The 24842-nt window shown below is 44.8% G+C and overlaps 3 protein-coding genes, 1 long non-coding RNA gene and 1 other non-coding gene across 5 annotated transcripts in view; 3 read left to right on the top strand and 2 right to left on the bottom strand.

The window, feature by feature from the left end:
• The window catches only part of ATP7A (ATPase copper transporting alpha), a 30948-nt gene extending 30666 nt beyond the window's left edge, over positions 1-282 (bottom strand). The window contains exon 1 of the mRNA XM_074551862.1: positions 129-282. The gene's annotated coding sequence lies outside the window, so the exon portion shown is untranslated. The remainder of the gene's footprint in view (positions 1-128) is intronic.
• Positions 262-1983, top strand: LOC141730900 (uncharacterized). Its single transcript, XR_012582756.1, has 2 exons — positions 262-440; positions 1703-1983. It is a non-coding gene; the product is annotated as an uncharacterized LOC141730900 (long non-coding RNA).
• Positions 985-3516, bottom strand: COX7B (cytochrome c oxidase subunit 7B). Its single transcript, XM_005484566.4, has 3 exons — positions 3381-3516; positions 1768-1892; positions 985-1182 (listed from the first exon to the last, which is right to left on the bottom strand). The coding sequence occupies exons 1-3, from the start codon at positions 3415-3417 to the stop codon at positions 1108-1110; spliced, it is 237 nt and encodes a 78-aa protein (XP_005484623.1). The 5' UTR covers positions 3418-3516; the 3' UTR covers positions 985-1107.
• Positions 3517-3691: 175 nt separating this feature from the next.
• On the top strand, positions 3692-3808 carry TRNAL-CAA (transfer RNA leucine (anticodon CAA)). Its single transcript has 2 exons — positions 3692-3729; positions 3763-3808. It is a non-coding gene; the product is annotated as a tRNA-Leu (tRNA).
• A 2904-nt stretch (positions 3809-6712) lies between these two features.
• MAGT1 (magnesium transporter 1) lies at positions 6713-18335 on the top strand. The gene is given in 11 exon segments (XM_074551863.1): positions 6713-6760; positions 6762-6965; positions 8080-8249; positions 9027-9144; positions 10103-10243; positions 11961-12101; positions 12428-12517; positions 13731-13794; positions 15375-15449; positions 15863-15953; positions 16873-18335. Coding segments are annotated over 11 exon segments (1143 nt in total). The 5' UTR covers positions 6713-6727; the 3' UTR covers positions 16889-18335.
• The last annotated feature ends 6507 nt before the right edge of the window (positions 18336-24842 follow it).

The following is a 24842-nucleotide window of genomic DNA, read 5'->3' as shown; positions in this document are numbered from 1 at the left end:
GGAAACAAACAAGGCGGGACCCCAAGGAGCGTCCGCGCTGCCGGAGGGAAACAAGCAAGGCGGGATCCCGAGGCGGGTCCGCGCTGCCGGAGGGAGGGAGGGGAGCCCCGAGCGGGGCCCGCACTCACCGAGACCGCGGGCTCCGAGCGCCGCTCCCGGCCCGGCTCCGCCGCGCTCTTCCCCCGCCGCGCCACGTGACCGCCCTGCTCGGGCCCCGCCCACTGCCACGTGATCAACAGCTCGGCCCCGCCCACCGCCGCGTGACGCGGGCGGACACGTGACGATGGCGGGAAAGGCGGGGCCGCGATCGCCGTCACCGCTGTCACCGTATCGCGACAGGAGCCCGCCCGCCGCACAGCCACCGCAACTAGGTGTGCTTCAGGTCCCTCCCAAGCCAAAGCAGCCTGGCATCTCTGATCATCAGACACCAGCATGAGCCGGTAACTGTTCTTCTCCCACCCCATTTCTCTGGTTACTTCTGCTGTAAACAGGAATTAAATACAGAGACACGGCTAGAACACCCCAAATCTGCATCCGAACTGCCCCCAATCTGGGTCCCTTCCACCCCAAATCATTCTGGGATTCCCCAAGAATTCATTAGGAAAAGTCACAGTGATCCTGGGATGCTGCCTGCTCCTGCAGAGCCTCTCCAACTCAAACTGAATTTAATTTCTTCACAGCTCTCAGGGGTCACAGGAGGAGCAGCGCACTGGCAGGATTCAAGCCATAAAAATCCTTTAGTGGGGAAAAAAAGAGATCTTGACTTTGTCATTACAAGTCAGAGGTAAAGGGATATGTGCTGTGTAGTGGGGTTTGTTCACACACATATCTGGCTAAATGAAAACTCACTGTTCTGGACTTAGCCTTTATCCACCACTGACCTCTACAGCAACAACTGGGACTGTGTAAAATTACTTGGAGTTTTTACACTATTTCTTACACTTCAGCAGAAGCAGAGCACAGAGGAAACCCAGAAGAGCCAGACAGGTTTCTAATACATTTATTAGACCAGGAATGCCACTGTCCAAGTGGTAATCAGGGAACAAATGCCACTACAGGACCATTTCCTCAGTGAAACTCTAGAGCAGTTCATTAGAAGCAGAGCTGTTACTCTCTCCACTCACTGGGAGTGACTCTGCCAACAGGTGAAATGCCCCACTCAACATTCAGCGATGTGAACACCTGCAAAGGGACAAAACCCAAGATTATTAACTCTGAAATCAAAAAGAAACATTCAGACATAGGGTTGTTTTTATTGTTTTCAGCTGTTATTAGAACACAACATCTCATTAACTTTCTAATTAAAGAAGTAGAATATATTTATATTGAATGGTATCTCAAAGTTTCAGTTTTCTCTTTGAAAATATCCAACTGTAGAGGAAAGAATATGGAATGTAACACCCCACCACTATGTTGGTCTTTTTATCTTACAAGTTATATCTTTATCTTATAGTTATAATTTTGTCTTATAACATATCTTTATAAGTTTTGCTGCTGTACCTGTAGAGGTTTGAAATCCCAAGTAAAATTGAGAACACCTGTGTTTCTGATACATTTTCAAATCAGGCAACAGACTGATACAGAAATTTGAGTAACAACTCAAAACCAAGCTGGCAATTAAAAGAACTTTCCCCTCTATCACATCACTGTTTGCTTATGCAAGAAGCTCCTAAATTCTGACCACTGAATTTATTTCAAACAGGCAAAAGTGACACTTTTAAAGCCTGCAGCTCGAGTCACAAGGGAGTGGTGACAAAACCAACTCACATAGGCCCAGACAGCAGTGAACATGGAGGCTCCCCCGAGGAGGACCATGGTTCCATATTTATCGTGGAAGGTGGGCTCGTGCTTGCGATGAGCTCCTCTCACTGCAGTGTGCTGGATGCCACGAGCTGAGGGTGCCAACAAATACAGAAATCAACTCAAATACATCCTCAAACCATCCCCAGTCCCCATCTCCCACCAATACAGAGGCAAGTGTTAGTGTTAAAAGACAACAAATGCTGGAAAAATATTAATTTGGATTTTATTCATCTGGAATTACTCCAAAACATGGGATATACAAAATACTTTAATTTTTTTCAGCTCTCTCAATTTCTCTCTAGAAAGTTATTTCTTAAGTGTAATTCCAGTAAAAAAAAATTCCGTAAGGTAATCTTTTCTTTAATATGTTTTCTTTAGTATTACTGTTTCTCTAATCAAATATTTTGTTTAGTGCTTCGCATTTTTAGATTTCTATATGCAAATATCTGTACTGGCTGAATGTGTACCCAGGCAATGTCAGGATGAAGCTCACCATCAAATTATGGGTAATTCCTGCCTCATTCCCTCAGGATTTGTTTTTTTGAAGACAGGGGAGGAAGGAAACTGAAATAACCCGTGGGCATGAGATAAATAATAGAGAAAAAAAATACAAAGTGATATCTTTAGATGATGTACATTATAAGTGTACACTATAAAAGGTGCACTTATTAAAGGGAAGGCAACAGTGAAAAATCAAAACAACAGGTACAAAAGACAGATTGCCCATTACTTGTGTACAAAACATTTGATGAGAGGGTGATGTGTGCATAAAGATATTACAAAATAAAACCTTTCAGTCCCAGGTCAACGGTTTGCATTTTTACCCCACCGTGATTAGAGAAGATGCCGGTGATACCCATGTTACTGCATCCCTCGCATGCTCTGTAAGGCTGCACAAGGCGTTTATTTAAACACAAAAAAGCCTGAGTATCTACAGAGATACATTTATTTTAGGTGCCGGCATGGGATGAGCCCACGGTGCCGCAGGAGCAGAGAACAGACCCTGCTGGGTCCGTATCACTGAAGGGCCAACTCTAACCTTGACTTTAAGGGCTGGGTATTGACTGCCCCTTGTCATCGCACGCTACCAGGCCAGAATGTGCCTTTAGTACCAGGGAAAGAAAGCACCAACGAATGTGCTTTTATATACTAGGGAGAGAAAGCACCAAGGAATGTACTTTTATGTACTATGGAAAGAAAGCACCAAGGACCAACTGAACAGACCCTGCGGGCTCTGCATCACTGAAGGGCCAACTCTAACCTTGACTTTAAGGGCTGGGTATTGACTGCCCCTTGTCACCGCACGCTACCACGCCAGAATGTGCCTTTAGTACTAGGGAGAGAAAGCACCAAGGAAAGCAGTCCTACACCAGAAAGCAACTAGGAGATTAAAAAAGGCTGAAAGAAATTTAAAAAAGCGGGAGGCGAAGGACGCCAGAGCCGCCCGCAGCCCCCGAGGTGCCCTCACGACCGTCCCCGGTGCACAGGGCTGAGGGGACAGCCCGCACGGGGGAGGGCACAAACCGGAGAGACCCCTGAGGAACCCCCTACACCCCGAGAGCCGTCCCCGTGCTTACCGACGAGGCTCTGCGCAGCCCTGGCCAGCGGGAACATGATGAGAGCCGAGCGCGTACCCTTGACGCCGGTGAAGAACAAAATGGTCGCGGCGGAAGTGGCGGCGCGGCGGGGGCCTGTGGGTAACGCCGGGCTCCTCCTCGCTGCGGCTGAGCTCCGCGGCCGGGCCGGGCCGAGCTGGCCGTTCCCTGGCTGCTGTTCGCCACCTCCCGGGTACAGACGGGCTCCCTGTGATAAACCCGAAGGTATAGAGAAGCGAATTGAGCAGTGGTGACAGTGCTAAGTTTGTCCCAGACACACTGATGATCGCAGTGTCAGGATGGCCGAGTGGTCTAAGGCGCCAGACTCAAGGCGTTCCGCGCCTTCCCGCGGCGGGGTTGGGTGTTCTGGTCTCCGTATGGAGGCGTGGGTTCGAATCCCACTTCTGACACCACTTTTTTTTCCTCGCTCTGTGGGTTAATTTAAATCTGCGAAAGCGCCGCGCTGAAAAAATCTGGGATTTCAGTATAAATACAAATCAGAAATAATTTTAAAATACAACCTGAAGCGTGATGTGAAATACCAAGCTGTGTTTGGTGTGAGGTACCTGCCGGCAACCTGTGTATTTGTGATTGTGATATGTGTGGAAACAGACCATAGGACAGTTATACAGACGAATTCTAATAAATAACTGAGGAAGAAAAGCATGGAAGGAGGCCTTTGAACCTATCCCTTGTTTGCAATTAACCTTTATAAGTCTTAAGGTGATTTAGGAGCATTTGAATTAAAGCATTAAGATGTTGCTCTTTGACAGGAACTTTCTGCTTGTAGTTAAGCCTTAAAGAGTTTTGCAATAATAACCTTTTGAAGTATAATTTTAGAATATTGCTTGTAATAAGGATCTTTGAAACTATAGCTTTAGAATATATATAAAGGAAACATGCTTATCTCACGCCTCCACAAAACAGTGAAAAGCAGCTTGAGAAAGGAAGATTAACATCAACTCAGGGATTAATGATTTTGACCAAGGGAAGCTGGACATCACTGTTATGAGAATTATAGTCCTTGCAATCAAAAGGTGGACCCACATCTGGAATCTGGACCTCACCAGCTGGGAGACTTCTTTATTCTCTCAGAAGCTGGACCCCAGCATCTGGGGATACTCCTTTTCTGATACATCCTGAGAAAAATGAAATCACAATAGTGTATAGAACTGTGATGTAAAAATTGGAAATAGAAACTGCTGATGAGGAAAAATTAGGAATAGAAACTACTGAGAAAGCTGATGAGTACCCCTATAAATACCTGTAAGCCTCAGCTATGGGTGTGCAGTTGGAGGGAAAACTTCCCCCACTGTACCCAGCGCTGCATTGCTCATTCTTTACCATATTAATTAATAAATTGATTGCTGCTTGAATATTGGCCTAGTCAAGCTTCTCATTTATAACAGTGAGTAAATCCTTATCCCTTCCTGGGGATTCTGCATCAGAGCCTTAGCCCAGCATACACCTGCTGAGGCATTCCCCTGTGCATTTGGATTTTAACAATATTTGTAGCACACAACCCAGCAATTTATAGCATGTGTGTATAACATGAAGCATGTATCTGAGGCCAGAGGGAAAACTTCATTATACTGAGGGTGGCAGAGCACTGGAACAGCTGCCTAGGCAAGGTGTGGAATCTCCCTCTTTGGAGACACTGAAAACACACAAGCATTTGTGTTGTTTCAAAATGTGGATTATGTAAGATTTTCTTAAGAAAGGATGTTCTTTGATGTTTGATCTTTGTCTACTTTCTAGCCTAATCAACAAGGAAGGAGATTTAATCCATGAAAAAGCAGGTATCAAGCTCTAAGTGATATCCAGATGTTGGGAAAAAATTACTTTTTGGTAGAACTGCCTTGTTAAGGTTTAGGGCTTGACATGTTCCAATTATCTCAGGCTTAGGGGGAGTTTAAAAAAACTTGGGAAGGAGGATGTGCCACTTGACACAAAGAATGCAGAATTTATGGCTCACAAAGACATTTTGCAGCACTCCTATGATAAGGAAGACACTAACAAAGCCATCTCAGCAACTGGGCTGAAATCAGTTCCAGCTGGTGAAAGGGAATTCCAGCAAGGACAGATCACAACCACCAACCCACCGAGCAAAAAGAAGAGAAAGTCACAACCTGTGCACTAGTTAGTATGGGAAGCAAAGAAAAGCATTGACTAACATTTTATAAATGAGAAGCTTGACTAGGCCAATATTCAAGCAGCAATCAATTTATTAATATGGTAAAGTATGAGCAATACTGTGCTGGGCACAGTGGGGGAAGTTCTATTCCCAATTTTTACATCACAGTTCTATACACTATTGTGATTTAGTTTTTCTCAGGATGTATCCCGGAAAAGGAGTATCCCAGCTCCTTTTTTGGTCCAGATTCCAGATATGGATCCACCTTTTGATTGCAAGGACTATAAATCTCATAATAGTGATGTCCAGCTTCCCTTGGTCGAAACTATTAATCCTTGAGTTGATGTTCATCTTCCTTTCTCAAGCTGCTTTGCACTGTTTTGTTAAGGCATGAGATAAGCATGTTTCCTTTATATACATTCCAAAGCTGTAGTTTCAAGGATACCAGCAATATTCTAAAATTATACTTCAAAAGGTTATTATTGCAAAACTCTTGCAGGCTTAGCTACAAGCAGAAAGTTCCTGTCTAAAAGCAACATCCTTAAAGCTTTAATTCAAATGCTCCTAAATCAACTTAAGACTTATAAAGGTTAATTGCAAACAAAGGATAGGTTCAAAGGCCTTTTTCCATGCTTTACTTCCTTAGTTATTATTAGAATTCGTCTTTACAGCTGTCCCATGGCGGTTTCCACACATATCACAATCACAAATACACACGTTGCCTGTTTGTACCTGACACCAAACACAGCTTTGTATTTCACAAATAGAAGATAGAATACTAATTAATGAGAGAACTGCATTACTACATTACCCAGTGAACACAAATTCCTCTGTTAAAACCTATAAACACTAAAAAGTTTTGAGAGCTGGCGTGCTTGATTTGTGAAATACCACTGAGCACTCAAGGCTAGCAGAACTCTCATATAAATCAATCTCTCTCTGAGCGTGTAATTAATGGCTTGTTGCACATCGGACAGCGAATCCGGTATCTTAGCGGGCAACACTGTGTCACCTGCCGGGAGTCCCTGTCTCGGGTGAGCTGCAGAGGCGTCTTCGAGCAGCAGGGTTCTGCGATCCGGCTGAAGGATCCCCACGGCTGGCATCACCTCCGCGGCTCCCGCCACACTTTCCTCCCTCAGGGCCCGCTCCGCCCCTCCCTCAGGGTTCGCCCCGCCCACCCCTCGGGGCTTCACCAATGGCACGGCTCCAGCTCGCCGCGCTCCCACAAGCTCAGCCAATCGGAGGCCGGCAAGGACTCTCGTGCCGGCGCCTCCGCCAATCGGCGTCTGGTGGGCGGGGCCTGGCAGTCGGCGGGGCGGGGCGGACGAAGCGGGGCGGCCATGGCGGCGCTGCCGGTGCCGCTGCTGGCGCTGGCGCTGCTGCTGCTGGCAGGATATGGCGGGCCCGGAGCCGCGGGGCAGAGGCGGAAGGAGGTGAGGCTTTCCCGGAGCCCCCACGCTGTGCAGGGGCGGGTTCTCGCTGAGCGGGATGAGGGCAGGACCGGCCAGGGCCCGGCGGGGTGGCCTGGCCTCGCCTCACCCCGGGTCCCCGCCCTGAGGTTCGGCCGGCTCTGAGGGGAGCCCCCAGGGAGGGAAGGTTCTCGATCCCAGGTTCTTCAGTGCTTTTTAGGAGCACTGTACGAGTGTTGTCTTCCTAGGGTATGGGATTTCCGGGGGTAGGATGTGTGGTATTTGGTTGTAGTCGCTAAGGTGCAACTTAATTCCACTCACTAGAGCTGCAGGGTTTAGAAAAATCCTTCTATATAAGTGTGTATATTTGTGTCAGTTGTATGTCAGAGAACAATAATTTTTTAATTATTATTGTCATGGCGAGATTCTTGGGGCTGCTCTGTGCAAGGTCAGGAGTTGGACTTTGATGCTCCTACTGGCTCCCTTCCAATTCAGGATATATTATGATGATTTCCTCTAAGATATTTATCTGAAGAAGGTGTTAATGAGTAGAGAAGTGCTTTATGATAAATGTAACATTTGTGAGTTTGTCAAACTAACGTCTCTTCTTATAATGTTAGAGAATTGATCGTCTCCTTTTTAAGGAATATTTTAGCGTCGGGCACTCCTGAGTTTTTCAAATATATTCTGAATTATGGTTCTTTTATTCCAGCAGTGTTAAAAATGAAAGGTTGAGATTGGTTCCATCTCTGGGGGAACAATTTTTGAAAGCTGAGAGTTTGAAGCTTAGTATAGCAAAAAGGAGGGGATGGAAGTGGTTGGTTCTGCTGGAAGAAATCCTACAGCTATTGTGAGGAGGGGCTGCTGAGCTGAGGGTCTTCACCAGCCTGGCCATGCTGAGTGCTTGAAGCTCTGTGTGTTACTGGGTGGTTGAAGTTGATAAATTATGTGAACACGACTGTCAAAAGCTTCTGTAACCTTGCAGAATCTTACTGAGGTATCACATCACCCGGGCGGCTTTATGGAAAGCAGTGCAGATATTTGTTGCATCAAATATAAAAATTTCTAAGACTGTTCTGTGAGACTGGGGAAAAAAACCAAACAAACAACCCAACAATTGCTCTGACTTGATTTGCAGATGGTGCTGTCAGAAAAAGTGAACCAGCTGATGGAGTGGACCAGCAAGAGATCCGTGATCCGAATGAACGGAGACAAATTCCGGCGCCTGGTGAAGGCCCCTCCCAGGAACTACTCAGTGATTGTGATGTTCACTGCCCTGCAGCCCCACAGGCAGTGTGTTGTGTGCAAGTATGAGCTCCTTTAGAACATTAGAACCTGAAAATCATCTGATGCTTTGTAGGATGCTAAATTTTAGAACAGGTTTGCACTTTGACACAGGTGGCAGGAATGAACATGGGCAAGTTACAGTAGGATTGGCTTTGCAATTTAATGGGTGTAATGTGTTTGTGAGGAAACATAATCCTCAGATTTATCTCCCTCCTAGTGTAATCCCTGCTTTGCAGAAACAGTGTTCACTCTGGAGAAAGACACAGTGAAAGCTCAACTTTCCAGACATAAGCTGCTGAAGAAATGTTTGTAGAATTATTGCTGACTGTGGAGCTTAAATGTTGTTCTTATTTAATATATTGCTTAGCACTTATTTACAGTTCCAATATCCTGGATCCTTAACTGTATTATAGCTTTTCTGTATTAACCTGGAGGTGGCAGAGGCCTGTAAGGGTGATTTTTATACCTAGAAAGGTCCCACCTGTCCACATTTGGGTGCTCTGTGGACTGGCAAATCATGAGCAGCTGAGTTCCAGTTCATCTTTCATTTAGAAAGTTTGTGTTTGTGGACTCAACAAATCTTGCCCTTCCTTTTAAAAAAGCAGATGGAAATGCTTCCCCTGATGGTAGATGGGTTTCTGTGCTTAAATGATTTCATTAACACTTAAATTTTCTTTTGAACCCCAGAAAATGAATGGGGTGGGTGTGGGAGGCACCCATGGGTGGGGTGGGTGGGCACAGCTCCCTCAGCTGCTGGGGACAAACCCATGGCACAGCCTCTCACTTGGTGTTTTCCAGGCAAGCTGATGAGGAGTACCAGATTCTGGCAAACTCCTGGAGGTATTCCAGTGCATTCACCAACAGGATTTTTTTTGCTATGGTAGATTTTGACGAAGGCTCAGACGTCTTTCAGATGGTAATGGCTTTTTCTGTTCTAACATTTAGTTGGGGTTTTGGGAAAGAAAGTAAAATGTTAAATAATTTAGTGTAACAGTGAACAAAGGAATGAAAAGTTAAAAGCTGTCACTCCTGAAAGAAAGATGGCCTGAGAATGTTGGTAAGGATATTAACAGAACTGACAGATGTGGAATAGGTACAAGGAGTGAATTGGTTTCTTTGACTTTTTTCCCTGGGTTTGTCTCCTGTAATAACTTATGGTGTAATTCTTAATGGAATTCTTCTGTGGTACATGAAGAGGCAAGATGGAAAGCACTGATGTCATTAGGAAGGGCTATTACAATTTTTAGATTACTAGAGAATGATAAATTAGGCTTTTGGTATTTCTTTTCAAGTACCCAGCCATTTTTCTGTTCTATTATCATTGTGTGACCACATTTCTTTTTGTTCTCCAGCTGTGAGAACATTCCATGTACACTTGGAACTGTAGGTCACATTAATAGTTCATTACAGTCTTGCAGATGTTAACTTTTTTTTTTAAGAGGTATTAATCTCTATTTAACAGCCACACAGTTTAGGCAGTGATACTTTATTAAATGGAAGCTTTTGAACTGGAGAGTTGAAGAGAGATGTCTTTTTATTACTCTTGCTAATTTTTTCCTTAGTGTTACATGAAAAATGTATTCATCAAGCTATGGCCTTCCTAGAATGCCATATTTTAGAATTGTAGATTGTTATTTTGAAGTTTTTTTATCAAAAGTAGGGTTTGGAGACAAAACAGATTCAAAAAAATGTGCATGAAATACAGAAATGCAAGCTGTGTGCTGCCTACTGTTTTTTTTTTAAAAGTCACAGCCATTAAATCAAAGAGCTAACTTTTCTGATTTAGAAACAACATTGCAGGCCAGAAATGGCACAGAATTGTGTCACTAAGTAGTCCTTTCATAGTCTGTATCCTGTGTGAACTCTCCCTGCAGCTGAACATGAACTCTGCCCCCACTTTCATCAACTTCCCTGCCAAGGGGAAGCCCAAGCGCGGGGACACCTACGAGCTGCAGGTGCGCGGCTTCGCGGCGGAGCAGCTGGCACGCTGGGTGGCCGACAGGACAGACGTGCACGTGAGTGCAGACAGCTGAGCAGGGCCAGCACCCCTTCCCTCAGCACCCCCTGTGCAGGGCCAACATCCCTTCCCTCAGCACCCCCTGTGCAGGGCCAGGACCCCTTCCCTCAGCACCTCCTGTGCAGGGCCAGGACCCCTTCCCTGTGCAGGGCCAGGACCCCTTCCCTGTGCAGGGCCAGGACCCCTTCCCTGAGCAGGGCCAGGACCCCTTCCCTGTGCAGGGCCAGGACCCCTTCCCCCAGCACTCCTTCTGCAATGCCAGCACATCTTCCCTCAGCATCCCTTCCCTCAATACTCCTTGTGCAGGGCCAGCACCCCCTTTCCTCAGCATCCCCTGTGCAGGGCCAGCAGCCCTTCCCTCAGCACCCCCTGTGCAGGGCCAAGACCCCTTCCCTGTGCAGGGCCAGGACCCCTTCCCTCAGCACCCCCTGTGCAGGGCCAGCACCCCTTCCCTCAGCACTCGTTCCCTCAGGAACCCCTGTGCAAGGCCAACACCCCTTCCCTCAGCATCCCTTCCCTCAGCACCCCTTCCCTGTGCAGGGCTGGCACCCCTTCCCCCAGCACTCCTTGGGCAATGCCAGCACATCTTCCCTCAGCACCCCTTCCCTCAGTACTCCTTGTGCAGGGCCAGCACCCCCTTTCCTCAGCATCTCCTGTGCAGGGCCGGCATCCCTTCCCTGAGCAGGGCCAGCACCCCTTCCCTGAGCAGGGCCTGTCGCAGACATTTTTTCATAGAAATCCTTTCTTTGGGACTTGTTCATTTTCTGGGAAGCTGAGGCCCCAGAAACAGAATGTAAACAATGGTTATCAGCTGCTGTGGAATGCAATAGGATGCACCTGAGATTGGTTCATGTTCCATGTGTACAATTAAGGGCCAATCACAGGGCAAGCTCTCTGGAACACAGGGACAGAGAACTCTCTTGTTTTTAGATTCCTTGGACTCTATTCTTAGCTTAGCAATTGCTGCAAGCTCTCTCTTTATTCTTTTTAGTATAGTTATAATGTATGATATATTATATATCAATAAATCAAGCCTTCTGATCAAACAACAAGATTCTTGCCCTTCTCTCACCACAGTGACCGTCTAAGGTCGCTGTAATAAGGGCTGGCACTCCTTCCCTGTGCAGGGCCGGCACCCCTTCCCCCAGCACCCCTTCCCCCAGCACTCCTTGTGCAATGCCAGCACATCTTCCCTCAGCATCCCTTACCTCAGCACTCCTTGTGCAGGGCCTGCACCCCTTCCCTCAGCATCCCTATGCAGAGCCAGCACCCCTTTCCCTCATCACCCCCTCTGCAGGGCCACCTGGGGATCATCACTTGTGTTCTGTGCCTCCTGAGCAGCTCTAAAGAGCTCATCCACAAAATCTAGTTCAGACTCACGACTGCACCTTCCAATTTCCTTACAACCTCTTTGCTGGTATTTTGTGTAATGCTGTATTTGAGGAGATGGTAAAACTCATGTCCTTCCTTCTTGCTCTCTGTTCCTGTGGAAGAAAAACAATCTCTAAAAAATTAAGCAGGGTAAAGTTGTGTAAAACTGTAGTTACAGTACTGGTGGAAGAAGCTTTGCTTACCTTCTGAGTCAGATTTATTACCTAGAGAAAACATGTGTGCCATAGTTTTTCCACTCAATGTGTTGTGGGGTTTTTCAGCAGGAGTGCAGGTATGATGTCTAATCCTGCTGAGAGAAAATAATTGCACTGTCCTCTGCTCAGATCCGTGTGATAAGGCCCCCAAACTATGCTGGACCCTTGATGCTGGGGCTGCTGCTGGCTGTCATTGGAGGCCTCGTGTATTTGCGGGGCAGCAATCTGGATTTTCTCTACAACAAAACTGGCTGGGCCTTTGCTGCTCTGGTGAGTCACTTTTGTTTCCCTGGAACACTGACTTTTGTAGCAGTTCAAGTTTTCAAAAGCTTCTGTATTCCAAAATTCTTAAAACTGGTTGAGGAAAAGGGAAATGAGGTACAGTTAGCTTTGCTTTTTCATAGATTGATAACATTATGTGATCTTAGTTCCTTCAGCTCACTGAATGCTTGATTGGATGCCTTTTGCACAAAGATAAAGTGGAACAATCCTTAGTCTGTGTTCCAAACCAGTACATTTTGGTATGAAGTGAAAAGATATCAGGTTAAATTAAAAATAAAAGAGAATCCTTGTTAAACAGCATTTCTTCTTTTCAGTGTTTTGTGTTAGCAATGACATCAGGCCAGATGTGGAACCACATCAGAGGGCCCCCCTATGCTCATAAGAATCCCCATACAGGACAAGTGGTGAGTTTGCCTTAATTTTCTTTTCTGCATTTCTGTTGAATTTCTGCAGAATAAGGCTGATACTAAGAGACAAACCAGAGTGCAAATTCAGCTTTTGGCTTCTCTCTTTGTGAATGAGACCAACCTCTCCTGCAGTGAGCAAGGCAAATCAACATGTCTTGCTCATATATTGTGTCTCCAATGGTGAAGGGATGTGGTAGCTCTAAATTGCTTACAGCACAGTAAAGGTATTTATAGGTTCAGTCTTAGATGCTAAAATTCCTGTTGCTGAGCCTGGCAATTATGTTTTAACCTGGTCTTGTTAACTCACACACTCATCTCATTACTTCCACGTAAAACCATTTTTCCTCAAGATTCTTGAGCTAAATTAATATCTAGTGACCTCAGATTTATGAAATCTCTTTCTTGGGAAAAATGTCTTTAACGTTATTTGAAATATACAGCTCTGTTCATAACACAGAGTGAGATGCACTGTGAAAGTAGTCCCAGTGTTCTGAGAGCATTGCATCTGCTCAGGGGCTTACACATCACATACTGGCATTTTTCATGTTTTTACTCAGGGAATTTATTTGGAATTAATTTGGTGAAATGTCCTTTTGTGCCTGGTTAGATGGGTCAGGCCCTCTGTATTCTTCTGTAGAAAATTGATAAAATTTTTATTTCCTACTTAGATACAACATCATAGCCATAATAGGGATTGAAAATGGTATTTTTTTAACAAATTTCAATATTTCTGTTAACCCAGAAGTGAAAAAGATTCCAAATGCATGGTTCTGGAGCCAGCTGAGCAGGTTCACACAGAGATTGAAGGGATTGCCCCTAAGCCAAGCAGCAGTGTACTCAACCTAAGAATCCCAGTCAGGGAATGGCTCAGATTTGGATCACACTGGGATGCAGGAGGGACGAATCTTGGGGTTTTTCACACTCCAACTTGGCTGGATTGTGAATCTGGGCCACAAAGGTTGTACCTGCTCTTGCACATGCTGTAATCTGAATGAGGCTGATTGTGCAGGGTAAGAGAGGAAGGATCTTTGCTTCTGTTGCAGCTCCCCCAAAAATCAGTGATCAACAGCAGAAATTGTTCATGCTCCAACTTCTGCTCTCTCCTGAAGAAAAACAATGCAAACCCCAGTTCCAGCTCTGTAGCTGTTGTTAATCATGTCAAAGTTGTCTCCAGTCTTTTCTAAATCTAATTACTCTTTGTCTCTTACAGAATTATATCCATGGAAGCAGCCAAGCCCAGTTTGTGGCAGAAACACACATAGTTCTGCTCTTCAGTATCCTTCCTGGGAGAGGCTTGGGGCTGGTGACAGGTTTTTGGTCAGCAAATGCTGCTGCCTTTTCTGTGGTGCTTTGTCATGGTTTAATTGCCACCTAACACTGATGCAGAAGCTTGTAAAACCTTTCTGCACTGCCAACTGTGCTTTTCCTTTAAGTTGAATGGAAAAATATTTACTGCTTTCTCACCTTCTAATCTTATTTAAGTACCAAGCTGAATACATCACTGAAATTGTGGCTCTCTGTGGAATCAGAAGTTTCTTCAGGATGCTCCCTGTTCCTCTGTGCATGTTTCTTTTCAGTGTCACCTATTTCTTGCTTTGGAGTTGAATTCATTCCTCTAGCACTGATCTTTTATCTCTTTGCTTACCTTTTTATAATCTTACCATTTGTTCCTATTAATGACGCAGGATTTTGCCATGTTGTCAAGAAAGGCAAGTGGAAATTTTCAGATTGAGAGCTTTTACTTTTCTCATTTGTACAAAAAATGCTTCTTTGGGGTCTTAAGAATCCCTTAAAATTCAATGTTCTGGTTTTCTATTCCCACATGTGTGTCTTTGATCCACCATTTGCAACTTTGGTCATTTCGGGAGCCTTTCTTCTGTGTCTTGTCACCTGTATCAGCATTCCTTTATTTTTTATTCAGGATTTCTTCTATTGAATTTTTTTAATTTAAAACAAGGACTTAGATGATAACTTCTGATCTTTTTTTATTACTGTATTTTTGATCCACTTGGTCAAATTTGAAGTAGAAACTTTTTTGTTGATATTTATTTGTGTTATTGCTGTCCATCAGACCCAACCCACCCATTGCTGGAGACATTTTAAATCATTAAATTTGCTGAGGTTTCTGTGGGTTCAAGAAACTTTCCTGCTGTGCTGAAGGTGGGCTGTGTCTGAAATTGAAAGATTCCTGATGCAGTCAATGATAAGAATTTTTCCTTTCAGGAGGAGACTTGGGCCTGGCCATTAGTAGTGAAATGGAATGGAATCTTTGGGAATTCTGGCTTTCATTCCACTGGATTCACTGCTTTGCTTTGCAAGAATTAATTCTTGGCAAATATCAGGCCTTTTGTGTTGTCTGTGCCTCTTTAATTTTACAATCCTTATTTTTTTTTTAAATTTGAAGAATTAGAAAAGAAATATTGCCATTTGAAAGACAGCCTTGGATGTTGGATTAAATCCTGCATATGTTTTATTTGTTCTCTTGGCTGAGTGAATGCAGAAGCTGAATTCTTTTGGGGGTTCTCCAGTGGAGAACAGCAGTAGGAGTGGACCAAGCTCTTGGGAAGGAATGTTGCTGCATTACAAGCTGAGATAATAAATACATGGTTTTCATTTTGCCTTTCATTTCAGTTTGTATTTTAAGCTTTGCATTTATTTTCTCCTAAAAGCTGACATTATGAATGTCTTTCAGTTGTTCCTTTTTTCCCCCATAGTTGCTGATTTTGCTGGGAAGTGTTTGATTTTTCCAGTGAGTTTTAATGCCCAGGTATGGTGTGGGAGCTGAATTTAGGGGATTAAGAGTCTTGTTTTGAGTCTCTTGTACTTTGTTGTTAGCCTTAAACAGCATTTGTAGATGGTGGAGTTACTTTAGGAATGGTCCTTCTCCATGAAGCTGCTACTTCTGACATGGATGTGGGGAAAAGAAAAAGTGAGTACTGACAGTTTGCTCTCTGAACAAAGGCACATTCAGTGAGGGGGTTTGATACACCCTGATTCAACAGAAATGCTTTTGCACTGGGGGGTTTTGTTCTCTCCCCACCTCTAAGCTGACAGAATCATTTGGATTTTTGGCAGTTTTTGGAGTTGCTTAGCAAACTGCACAATAAATCCTTTTGGCAGATGGAGAGAGAGAAAGATGCTTTGCAGTGTTTTGCTAGTAGGGAGGAGAAGGGACTTTTTCTCAAAGCATTTCTATAAAATTGATGTGAATTTTTTATTTCTCAGTGACATGAGTAGAGCCTTCATCTGTAAACACTGCAGAAGGCTTTGGAAACCTGAGTCCCTGAGGTGTTTGCAGGGGCAGCTGCCCCATCTCAGCCTGTCCCTGTGCATCTCTTGCAGTTATGTGCATTGCTGGCATTGGCTTGGTGGTGCTGTTCTTCAGCTGGCTGCTGTCTGTCTTCAGGTCCAAGTACCATGGCTACCCCTACAGGTAAGGCAGCCTGGGCCCTGCAGCCCCTGCAGCTCTCAAAATAAAAACTCCTCTCAAAATGCTCCCCAGGCTTCTCAGAGTAGCAATATTTGTTGATAAAATCAGCAGAAATGTGTGTTTCATGGATATCGTGATTTTTCAATCTAACCAAAGCAAACTCTACTTTTCATGTCATTGCATGTTATAAAATACTTGTATTTTCAGAATATCTCAGCCAGTTTATACTCCCAACAAATGTTTTTTTCTGTCTTCCATATTCATAAATCTTCATTATGAATCCTTCTTTGTGAGAGCAGGGAGGATGCCTGATGTTTTAAAGCTGCCTTCATTTGGGGATTGCTTGTGTAAGGAGTCCAGTACTGTTATTGACCACTTCTATGTCTGTCTGACTGGTACAGACACACACACACACCTTAGGTGTAATTTCTACTTCTAATTTCTACCTTTTATGCATTTTGAAGCAATAAGTACATGTTAAAGCACCAGTTCCTAATGATTTCACCATCTGCAATGAGCTGAATTTGTCTATAAAGCTAAACCCACTGACAGAGATTATGCCTTCTCTATGAGAAATGTGTTCTCATTTAAAAATATCTAAATAATAAACCCTGTTATTTTATGAAGGCTTTTCTCAAGAGCAAAAGACAGCTGAAATTATTCCCTGTTTAATAATTGCTCAGCTTTTATTCTGGTTTCTGCAATGGTCTTAGATACTCCTGCTGACTTTATTGAAGGGAAGATGTGGTTGTCTTTGGTTTTGAGTTATTAGAAACTCATTTTGAAGTTAGTTTTTTTTACAACTTTTGCTGTAGCAGCATCAGGCCCATTTCTGATTTTCTTGGTGTTTATAAAAGCTAATGTTGCACACCTTTGTTTCTTACAAAATGAATGAGAATGTTTGTTTTTTTGCTCTTTGCAGTTTCCTAATGAGCTAAAGGATTCCAGTCTGTAACACCAGGAAGGTGCTGGCTCTGAACTTGGCTGTGGTGGAATGAGGAGCTCAACGTGTGTGGTTTGTGCTACCTCTGCTGACACTGAGACAGTGAAACACTGAACCAAAGACAATGTAGTGCCTTAAACACAGCAAGCAGTTTGCTCTGAAGGACACAGAGAGTTAAGATGCAATCTCTCTTTCATAAGCTTTACATCTTCTTAAGCAGCTCTGCTTCTAGCAAAATTCAGAACATAATGCTTAAAACTACATTTCCATGGACTAACTAGAAATGGTACTTTGAATTCACTTGGATAATTTGTTTACCATGGGGTTTTCTTTCCCTTGAATTATCCCCTTATTTCCTGAGTGTGCATAGCAGGTGACAGCAGCTTCTCTGTCATGCCTTTTCATGGTTGAGGAAACAGCTTCATGTACCTGGAAATCTTTTCCTTCAGCCTGTGTGCAACCCTTGGAGCATGCTCCAGGTTCCAGTGTGGAATGTGCAAGTCCTAGAGCTGTGTCTCATTTTTGAGAAGAGTTCTCAACTGCTGTATGGTGCAAGAGGTTGTTTCACAGATGAAGGAGGAGTTTTCAACATGTTGAACAGTTATTCGTTAGTTCAATTTTTCTTTGCCAAATGCTGAAACTGCAATGTTTTAAGTTGTAAACTTTACTCAAAGCTGGAAAATAAATTCTTAGACTGGCCAACACACACTCTTAAAAACATGAACTAAAAGTACAAATGTAACTATCTATGTGTTGCATGAATTCAAAGTTGCTAATTCAGGTTACTGCCTAGAGCCCTGGCAAACCAGCAGATGCCAGATTTCTGGTCACTATATAAGTTCTTGCATTCTCCACTTGTTTTCTCCACATTTTTATCCTTTGGGCAGAGATGTTTGCTCCTGGGATAAATGTTGTTACCCCAGGACACACTTGATAGCCTTACAACTGAATGCATGTGCTGCTTGCTCTCCCCTTTTGTTCTCTCACCTCACAAAGATACTTTGCCTTAAGAATTCTTGAGTGGAAGACCTTGTGCCTCAGCAAGAGCTGTTGTGCAATTCAGCAGTTGTACTACAGGAAATCCTTGCAGCCTGATTCAGCAACACTTCCTTCCGTAGGCTCTGCTGCCCTTGGAGGTTCACAGGCAGAGAGAGACTTTTGTCTCCTGCTTCTGCCTCTCCTCTCAAGGGCTTACAGAATCTGCATGTTTGAAATTGAATCTCAGAAGGGATTATATCACTCCAAGCAAAAGGTTATTCTTATGCAGTTTTGCTGAATTAATACACATCTCAAGTGCCTTAACATTGCTAATTTTGTTGTTTGATGTTTCAACTGTTGAGATGCATTTTTTATGCCATACAGAACGATGAGCCTTAGAGGAACGGATAAATTGTGTGCCTGACTGGATTTTGGACAAGTTTCAATAAAACTTTTTAGTCTAATCCATGCTCCTGTGTCTTTTGAACTTTGACATAAAACAAGCCAACCTCTTTTCTTTCACTGTTGTTTCAACATGTTAATCACAGCCTGTCTGTACAGAGAGAGTAACCTGAATATGGGTGAGTAGACTGGATTAGTAGCCTGTATGTGTTTATCTGGAGAATCACATCCCAAAATGTCAGCTCTAGAGAGATGCTCATGTAGCCAGCTGATAGGATAAAGATTACATGATTGTGGCTTGTCTTTGACAGCTGTCATGCTGTGAAACTCTTGGATTCCTGGAGTTCTAGACAGATCAGCTCCTGGTGTTTCTGGAGGTGGAATCTTGTTAGCATTGTAGATTTGCCTGGAACAACTCAGCACTGCTGTGCCTTGTTTTCCTGCCCAGCTGGTAAAATGCTTCCCATAAACTTTTCCAGTTATAATTTAATCTGTCCTAAAACCATCCAGTTCCATATTGCCTAAGTTTAAACAGTCACACCTCATGCAGGTGAATGCTGAATTCATGTTCACCTTCCACTTGAGGTGGCCATGATGTTGAGAGTTTGGGATTTTCCTTTTTTTTTCCCAATGCTGAGATGAAAATAATGCTCTTTTTTTACAACAGTTTTTCTGCTCTCCAGGGTGAAGCTGAAGTGCAAGGAGGAGGAAACAGGTGTGGTAGTGGAGCAGAAGATGCGGTGCTTGCAAGGACCAGTGGCAGGTTTAGAGAGGATGAATTCTAGCAAGGTTTGACTTGTGCAGCACTTGGCTCTGGTTGGCCCCCAGGGTGATTCTTGGTGCCAGGGGCACTGGCACCTCACTGCCTGGTAATGCAGCACAGCTGGGGCCAGAACAGCACAGCAGAACAAAGGTGGCCAAGGCAACACGTTCAAGATGTGCTCTGGGGAAGCTGGGAACTGCTGAGTGTGGGATCTCAGGATCTGAGTCCTGAGATGCCGAGCCACCGAGAGCACCCTTGGGGGGCTTGGGAGTCCTGGAATGTTCCAGAAGTGTCTGATGGCTGGACTTTGACCCTACACAGGAGACGACACCTGTATGAGGACAGGAGGGTTTCACCGGGGTGAATGGTGAAGGGATTGGTTAATTAGAGAGTGAGACACAGGGTTTAGGATTTCTGTACAGGGGGGTTTAGAGAAGTAAGATGGAGGAATTGGGGCGTGTCCTGTCCTTCTTCTTCTTCTCCTCCTCCATCTTCTGTGGTGATGGTGGCACTTTGGGATTGGTCATTACTGAAAGTGCACCGAGTAATAAGAATAAATGGTATTGGGGAAAAATGATAAATATTGTACACGTAACAATGGGTATAAAGATAGGTGGCTTTATGGAAAGCGGCACAGTGTGCTCATGGCTGGCTGCTGAGCAGAGCTCTGTCGGGCTGAAAGAAAATCTTTTAGATAAACAATTAATAAACATAAAAACCGAAAGAAGAACTGAAGCCTCTTCTCGTCCTTCGATACGCGGGCTGCCCCAAGGCCACCCCGGGCCTTTCCAGGCCCTTTGAACAGACCAGAAAAACCCAACAGCTGAGGACATCTTTAGAAAGGGAATCATTAAATAGCTCAGGAGTGCCCTGAAAGCTCACTGTGAGAGAACACTTGTGATGAAGGGAGGAAATGGTGTATTCTGCAGCTGAAAATGGACTCTGTGGTTTTGGTAATGGGGCTGGCCTCAGTCAGTGCTGCTTTTTGCTGCTTTTGAGAAGGAGCTGTGGTGTGTTGAGAAGATACTTTGGAATAATAGCTCAAAATAATTTAGGGAGCTCTCTGTACTAAGTGCAAGGCAAGATAGTAAATTTAAATGGATTAACCTGTGTAATGGTTTGCATTATGTACAATTTACTGGATGTTCCTGCCTTCAAACCATTCCAATGTTCAGCACAGAATGTGATTTTCATGAGAGCCTGGCACAGGGTGCCCAGAGCAGCTGTGGCTGCCCCTGGAAGTGTCCAAGGCCAGGCTGGACAGGGCTTGGAGCAACCTGGGACAGTGAAAGGGATGAGCTTTAATGTCCCTTCCAACACAAACCATAGTGGAATTCTGTCATAGGAAGGGGACCAGGACACCAGTTGGTTCATCACAGGCCCTCAGGTCCGGTCCAGTCCCGGTCCCTCAGGTCCTTCTGGTCCGGTTTATTGAAGAAAGCATCAAACACTTATACAGCAAATAATAAGCTTATGAACATTCTGTAAGCCAAGCAATCTATTGGTTAAACTATACCATGAACTCTTCCTCATTCCTTAGGGGTTACATCTCTCTTTTCTCATGTCTCTTTCACTATTTATTATCACACTACAGCTAGGCCCAAGGACACGCTATCTTACAGGTACAGGACTTGGAATTAGCCACGGTTTTGTACTTTTCCAGTCCTTAGCAGCTAAATTCCCAACAGAATTCTGTGACGGTGGTGCCTGGTGGTCACTCCTGCAGCTGAGCCTTTTCCAGCTGCTCCATGAGCTCTTCAGGGCCAGAACTGCCCTGTCCTCCAGCAAGGTTGAAATGTGCCCAGCTCTGCATCTGCTGTGTTCTTGGTGCTCATGCAAATAACCTTAATTAATCCCCTGCTGGTGATGGCCATGAGGGTAAGAATGCAGGGGTGCCCATCCATGCCTGGAGAATGTGATGAGATGATGGCTGGCTGGGATTTCAGGAGGGAAATGTGGGTGCCTCTATGGTCACAACCACTGGGAGTGTAAGCAAATGGACAGCCAGGTTTGTTCTGAGCCCTCAGAACATAAAAACAGCAGGGATTTTTTGATTCCCAGCAAATCCAAGAGTTTTAGAAGTATTAAAGAAAATCAGCTTAACCTTCAAAACATTTGGAGCACCCAGAGAAAATCAGATGTGTGAATGGCTTCTGCTTGTTTGAGTGTGCTGCCCATGACATCAGATGGTGCCAAATCGTGGAATCTTGTAGCCAAACCTGGCTGGGAGAGGAGAGCAGTCTGTAGTGTTCCTCCAGGGGCTGGTGGCAGTGCTTTGTGTAGTTAGTTATTTTCTGTTATAGAATAGGTATTTTTTAGAACAGAAATCAGGTAATTTAAGAAGTTAAAATAAAGTTGCTATTTAAGAAGGTAAAGTGCTTTCATCTGCTGTGAGAAATAATTCTCACAAAGGATTTGAGAAAGTACTGGCATTTGGTTTCTGTGTTGGACCTTGGTGTTTGCTGTTTTCTCATGCTGGAAAAGTTTATCCTCAACTACAAACCACTGCTCAAGTGACTCCACACCATTCTTTGGACTTTCCTAAGGGGAACAGAGCAACAGCAACACAAAGAACAAACCCAGGCCCTTGAGTTAACATCACCTGTTTGCAGTTTTATGATGCTTTTTCTCTTAGAATTAGAGAGTTTCATTGCACATAACCTGTTCCAATTAACAGCTCAGATCTTGATCATTCCTTCCAAATTAATTTAAGCATAGCCTTTTATTGGTCTGGATTAATTGTGCTACTTTTATCACAGATAATAATATGAAAGAGATGTATATGTAGTTTGTATTTCTAGGTCAGGAGCACATCAAGTTATTAAAATATCCTCTTGTCAATTGATAGCTATGCATGTCTTTCAGCCATGTTCCTTCAAAGTAGGCTAATATGTACTTAAGAGAACTAATTGCTATCATTATGAAGAGAAACAATGGGTGTGATGAGGCTCTGCAGTGGTTTGTCCTGCAAGCTGAGCTCTGAATCCTGTTTTTGCCAGGCTGTTGGAGCAGGGGAAGTGTCCGGTTTTCGGCTGTTTGAGGGGCCTGGAAAGGCCCGGGGTGGCCTTGGGGCAGCCCGCGCTTCAAAGGACGAGAAGAGGCTTCAGATCTTTTCTTGGTCTCTGTGTTTATTAATTGTTTATCTAAAAGATTTTCTCTCAGCCCGACAGAGCTCTGCTCAGCAGCCAGCCATGAGCACACTCCCTGTCCTCCGGGCAGTCACCTATCTTTATACCCATAGTTACGTGTACAATATTTATCATTTTTCCCCAATACCTTTCACCCTTATTGCCCAGTGCACTTTTAGTAATGACCAATCCCAAAGTGCCACCATCACCACAGAAGATGGAGGAGAAGAAGAAGAAGAAGAAGGACAGGACATGCCCCGATTCCTCCATCTTACTTCTCTAAACCCCCCTGTACAGAAATCCTAAACCCTGTGTTTCACTCTCTAATTAACCAATCCCTTCACCATTCACCCCGGTGAAACCCTCCTGTCCTCATACAGGTGTCGTCTCCTGTGTAGGATCAAAGTCCAGCCACCAGACACTTCTGGAACATTCCAGGACTCCCGAGCCCCCCAAGGGTGGTCTCGGTGACACCTCAGTGCTGAGGTGCTGAGATCCCACAGGGAAGGCTCCTGGTGCTGGGGAATTACCTGGGTGCATTACCAGGGCTGCTGGATGGCAAATGTTTCCCTGCAGATGCACTCAGTGTCTGCCTGCTCACAGATTTCAGTCTACAAAAACATTCTGTGCTTCTCCAATCTGTTTTTTGACAGCTTCATGATAATCTCAGGTTTTGTCTTCTGGAGTAATTGCTGAGAGATGGGAGCATTTCCATTTTTACTTTATCTTGACCTTTTCTCACAGTAGGAATCCTTTTACATCTGTGACTTCAGATAGAAGTTATGAACTGGAGGCAATTAAATTTGGGTTTTTCAGCTGCTCTCAAATACCTTCCCCAAGGAAACAGTGAAAGAATAAAATATTACAGAGCAATAGTAATAAATCTGTGTTATTCTGAATCAGTGGGATATTAGTTGGTAATGCTGACTAAATCCCTTGAGGAGGAAAATGAATGTTTTGTGTTCTTATTTTAATCACACAGTTGGGATCCTAATGCAGAGCTAAGACTGGGTAATGCTTCCTGTTCCCTTCATCTCTCTGGTGGCAGAGCACCTAGAATGGCTTTTTTCAGTGTTTAATGGAATTTGTGGCAGTCAGTTAATATGGATTTTTTTCCTTCTAAAAAGAGAGAAGGCAGGTGATGCTTTGGTCCTCCCCAGCATGAGACAGAGTTTGGTAACAAAGCTGCTGCTAAATCTGCTCTCTGCTCTGACTGAATTCAGCAGATACAGGGGGCAGCTTTGGGTAAAATGTTACTTTCTAAAGCAAATTGTGCTTAGACCTGTTAGGAGAATTTCCCTGGGAGATGTGTAAGCTTGGATGTGCTGAGGTGTGAAAGTGCTGTTGATTCTATTATCACAGAATGAGATGGGTGTTAGGGGTGATTTGCTTGGGCTTTTTCTCATGTTTCATACACTGCTTTATGAAACCAGGTGGGTAGGTACGGTTTTGGGGTTTTTTTAGTTTCTGCAGAAAAATATATTAATTTTCAAAACTGTTTTTCTTATCAACAAGTGGCTAATGCTTGTCACCTGTTTCAGATTCTGTGTGGTACTGGGCTTGGCTTTGGGAGCCTGGTGAAGCCTCCTGAGTTCAGTCATCTTCTCACAAAAACCTGCAACAACTTTCCTTTGAAGAGGGCTGCATTCCAGTCCTCCTTTCACAACTTCTAACATCTGACAGGAGTGTAGAAGCTGCTAGTACCAGCAGGCAAAATTGTCCTGGCACACTTAGGTGTAGCTGCCAGTGATGCATTTCCTTATCTCAGAGTTTTCTTATCAGAAAGGAGAAGCTGTAGCCAAGCTGGGCTGAAGCTGCCCCAGGCAGGGTTCCTTGGGGCTGTGTGTGGTTTATGTCATCCCTGTCCTGCTGTCTTTGTGCTTGGGGAACACTGCTCCAAGCTTGCCTGTGGGCTTGGAGTTCCTGGGCTGGTTCCTGCAGAGGGTGAGGGTCCTGCTGGTGATCCCATGGAGGAGGAGGAGGGTCAGGATGGTGATCCCCATGGAGGAGGAGGAGGGTCAGGATGGTGAGCCCTGGAGGGGCTGAGGGTCATTCTGGTGATCTACAAATCAGGAGGATCACTCTGGTGATCCTGTTGAAGGAGGAAGGAGGTTGTGGTGATCCTTGCAGAGGAGGAGAGTTGTTCTGGGGATCCTCATGGAGCAGGAGAGTTGTTTTGGGGATCCCTGCAGAGGAGGACAGTTGTTGGGGATGCTCATGGAGCAGGAGGGTGGTTGTTGTAGTGCTGTTGGTAGGAGTTTGGGCAGATGCTCTGTGTTACTGTTAGTAAGGATGATGTGTCTGAACGCTGTGATTCACCTGCTGTGGTAGGCTTGATGTGACCCAAGGCCACGGTTCCCCTGTGATGAGGTGGCTCCTCTCCTGTCCTGGTATGACACTGCCTGTCCCGGTGTGACACGGGCTCCTGTCCTGTCCTGGTGTGACACGGGCTCCTGTTCCCTGCTGTGACAGGGGCTTCTGTCCTGTCCCCGCTGTGACCCTGCCTGTCCCGGTGTGTCAGCGCTGGGCTCCCGCCGCCATGGCCGCAGCCGCGCGCTGGGGCCCCCTGCCGGGCACAGGTGTCAGTGCACTTTGTTACGAAATGATGTCATGGGCTTCGGTCCATGACGCCATCGTGACGTCAGCCCCGCCCCAGCCAATCAGCGCGGGGAAGGTTG

This window comes from Zonotrichia albicollis, chromosome 14, assembly GCF_047830755.1.
Source record: "Zonotrichia albicollis isolate bZonAlb1 chromosome 14, bZonAlb1.hap1, whole genome shotgun sequence".
NCBI classification, from domain to species: domain Eukaryota; kingdom Metazoa; phylum Chordata; class Aves; order Passeriformes; family Passerellidae; genus Zonotrichia; species Zonotrichia albicollis.
This window is presented reverse-complemented; position numbering and strand designations above follow the sequence as displayed.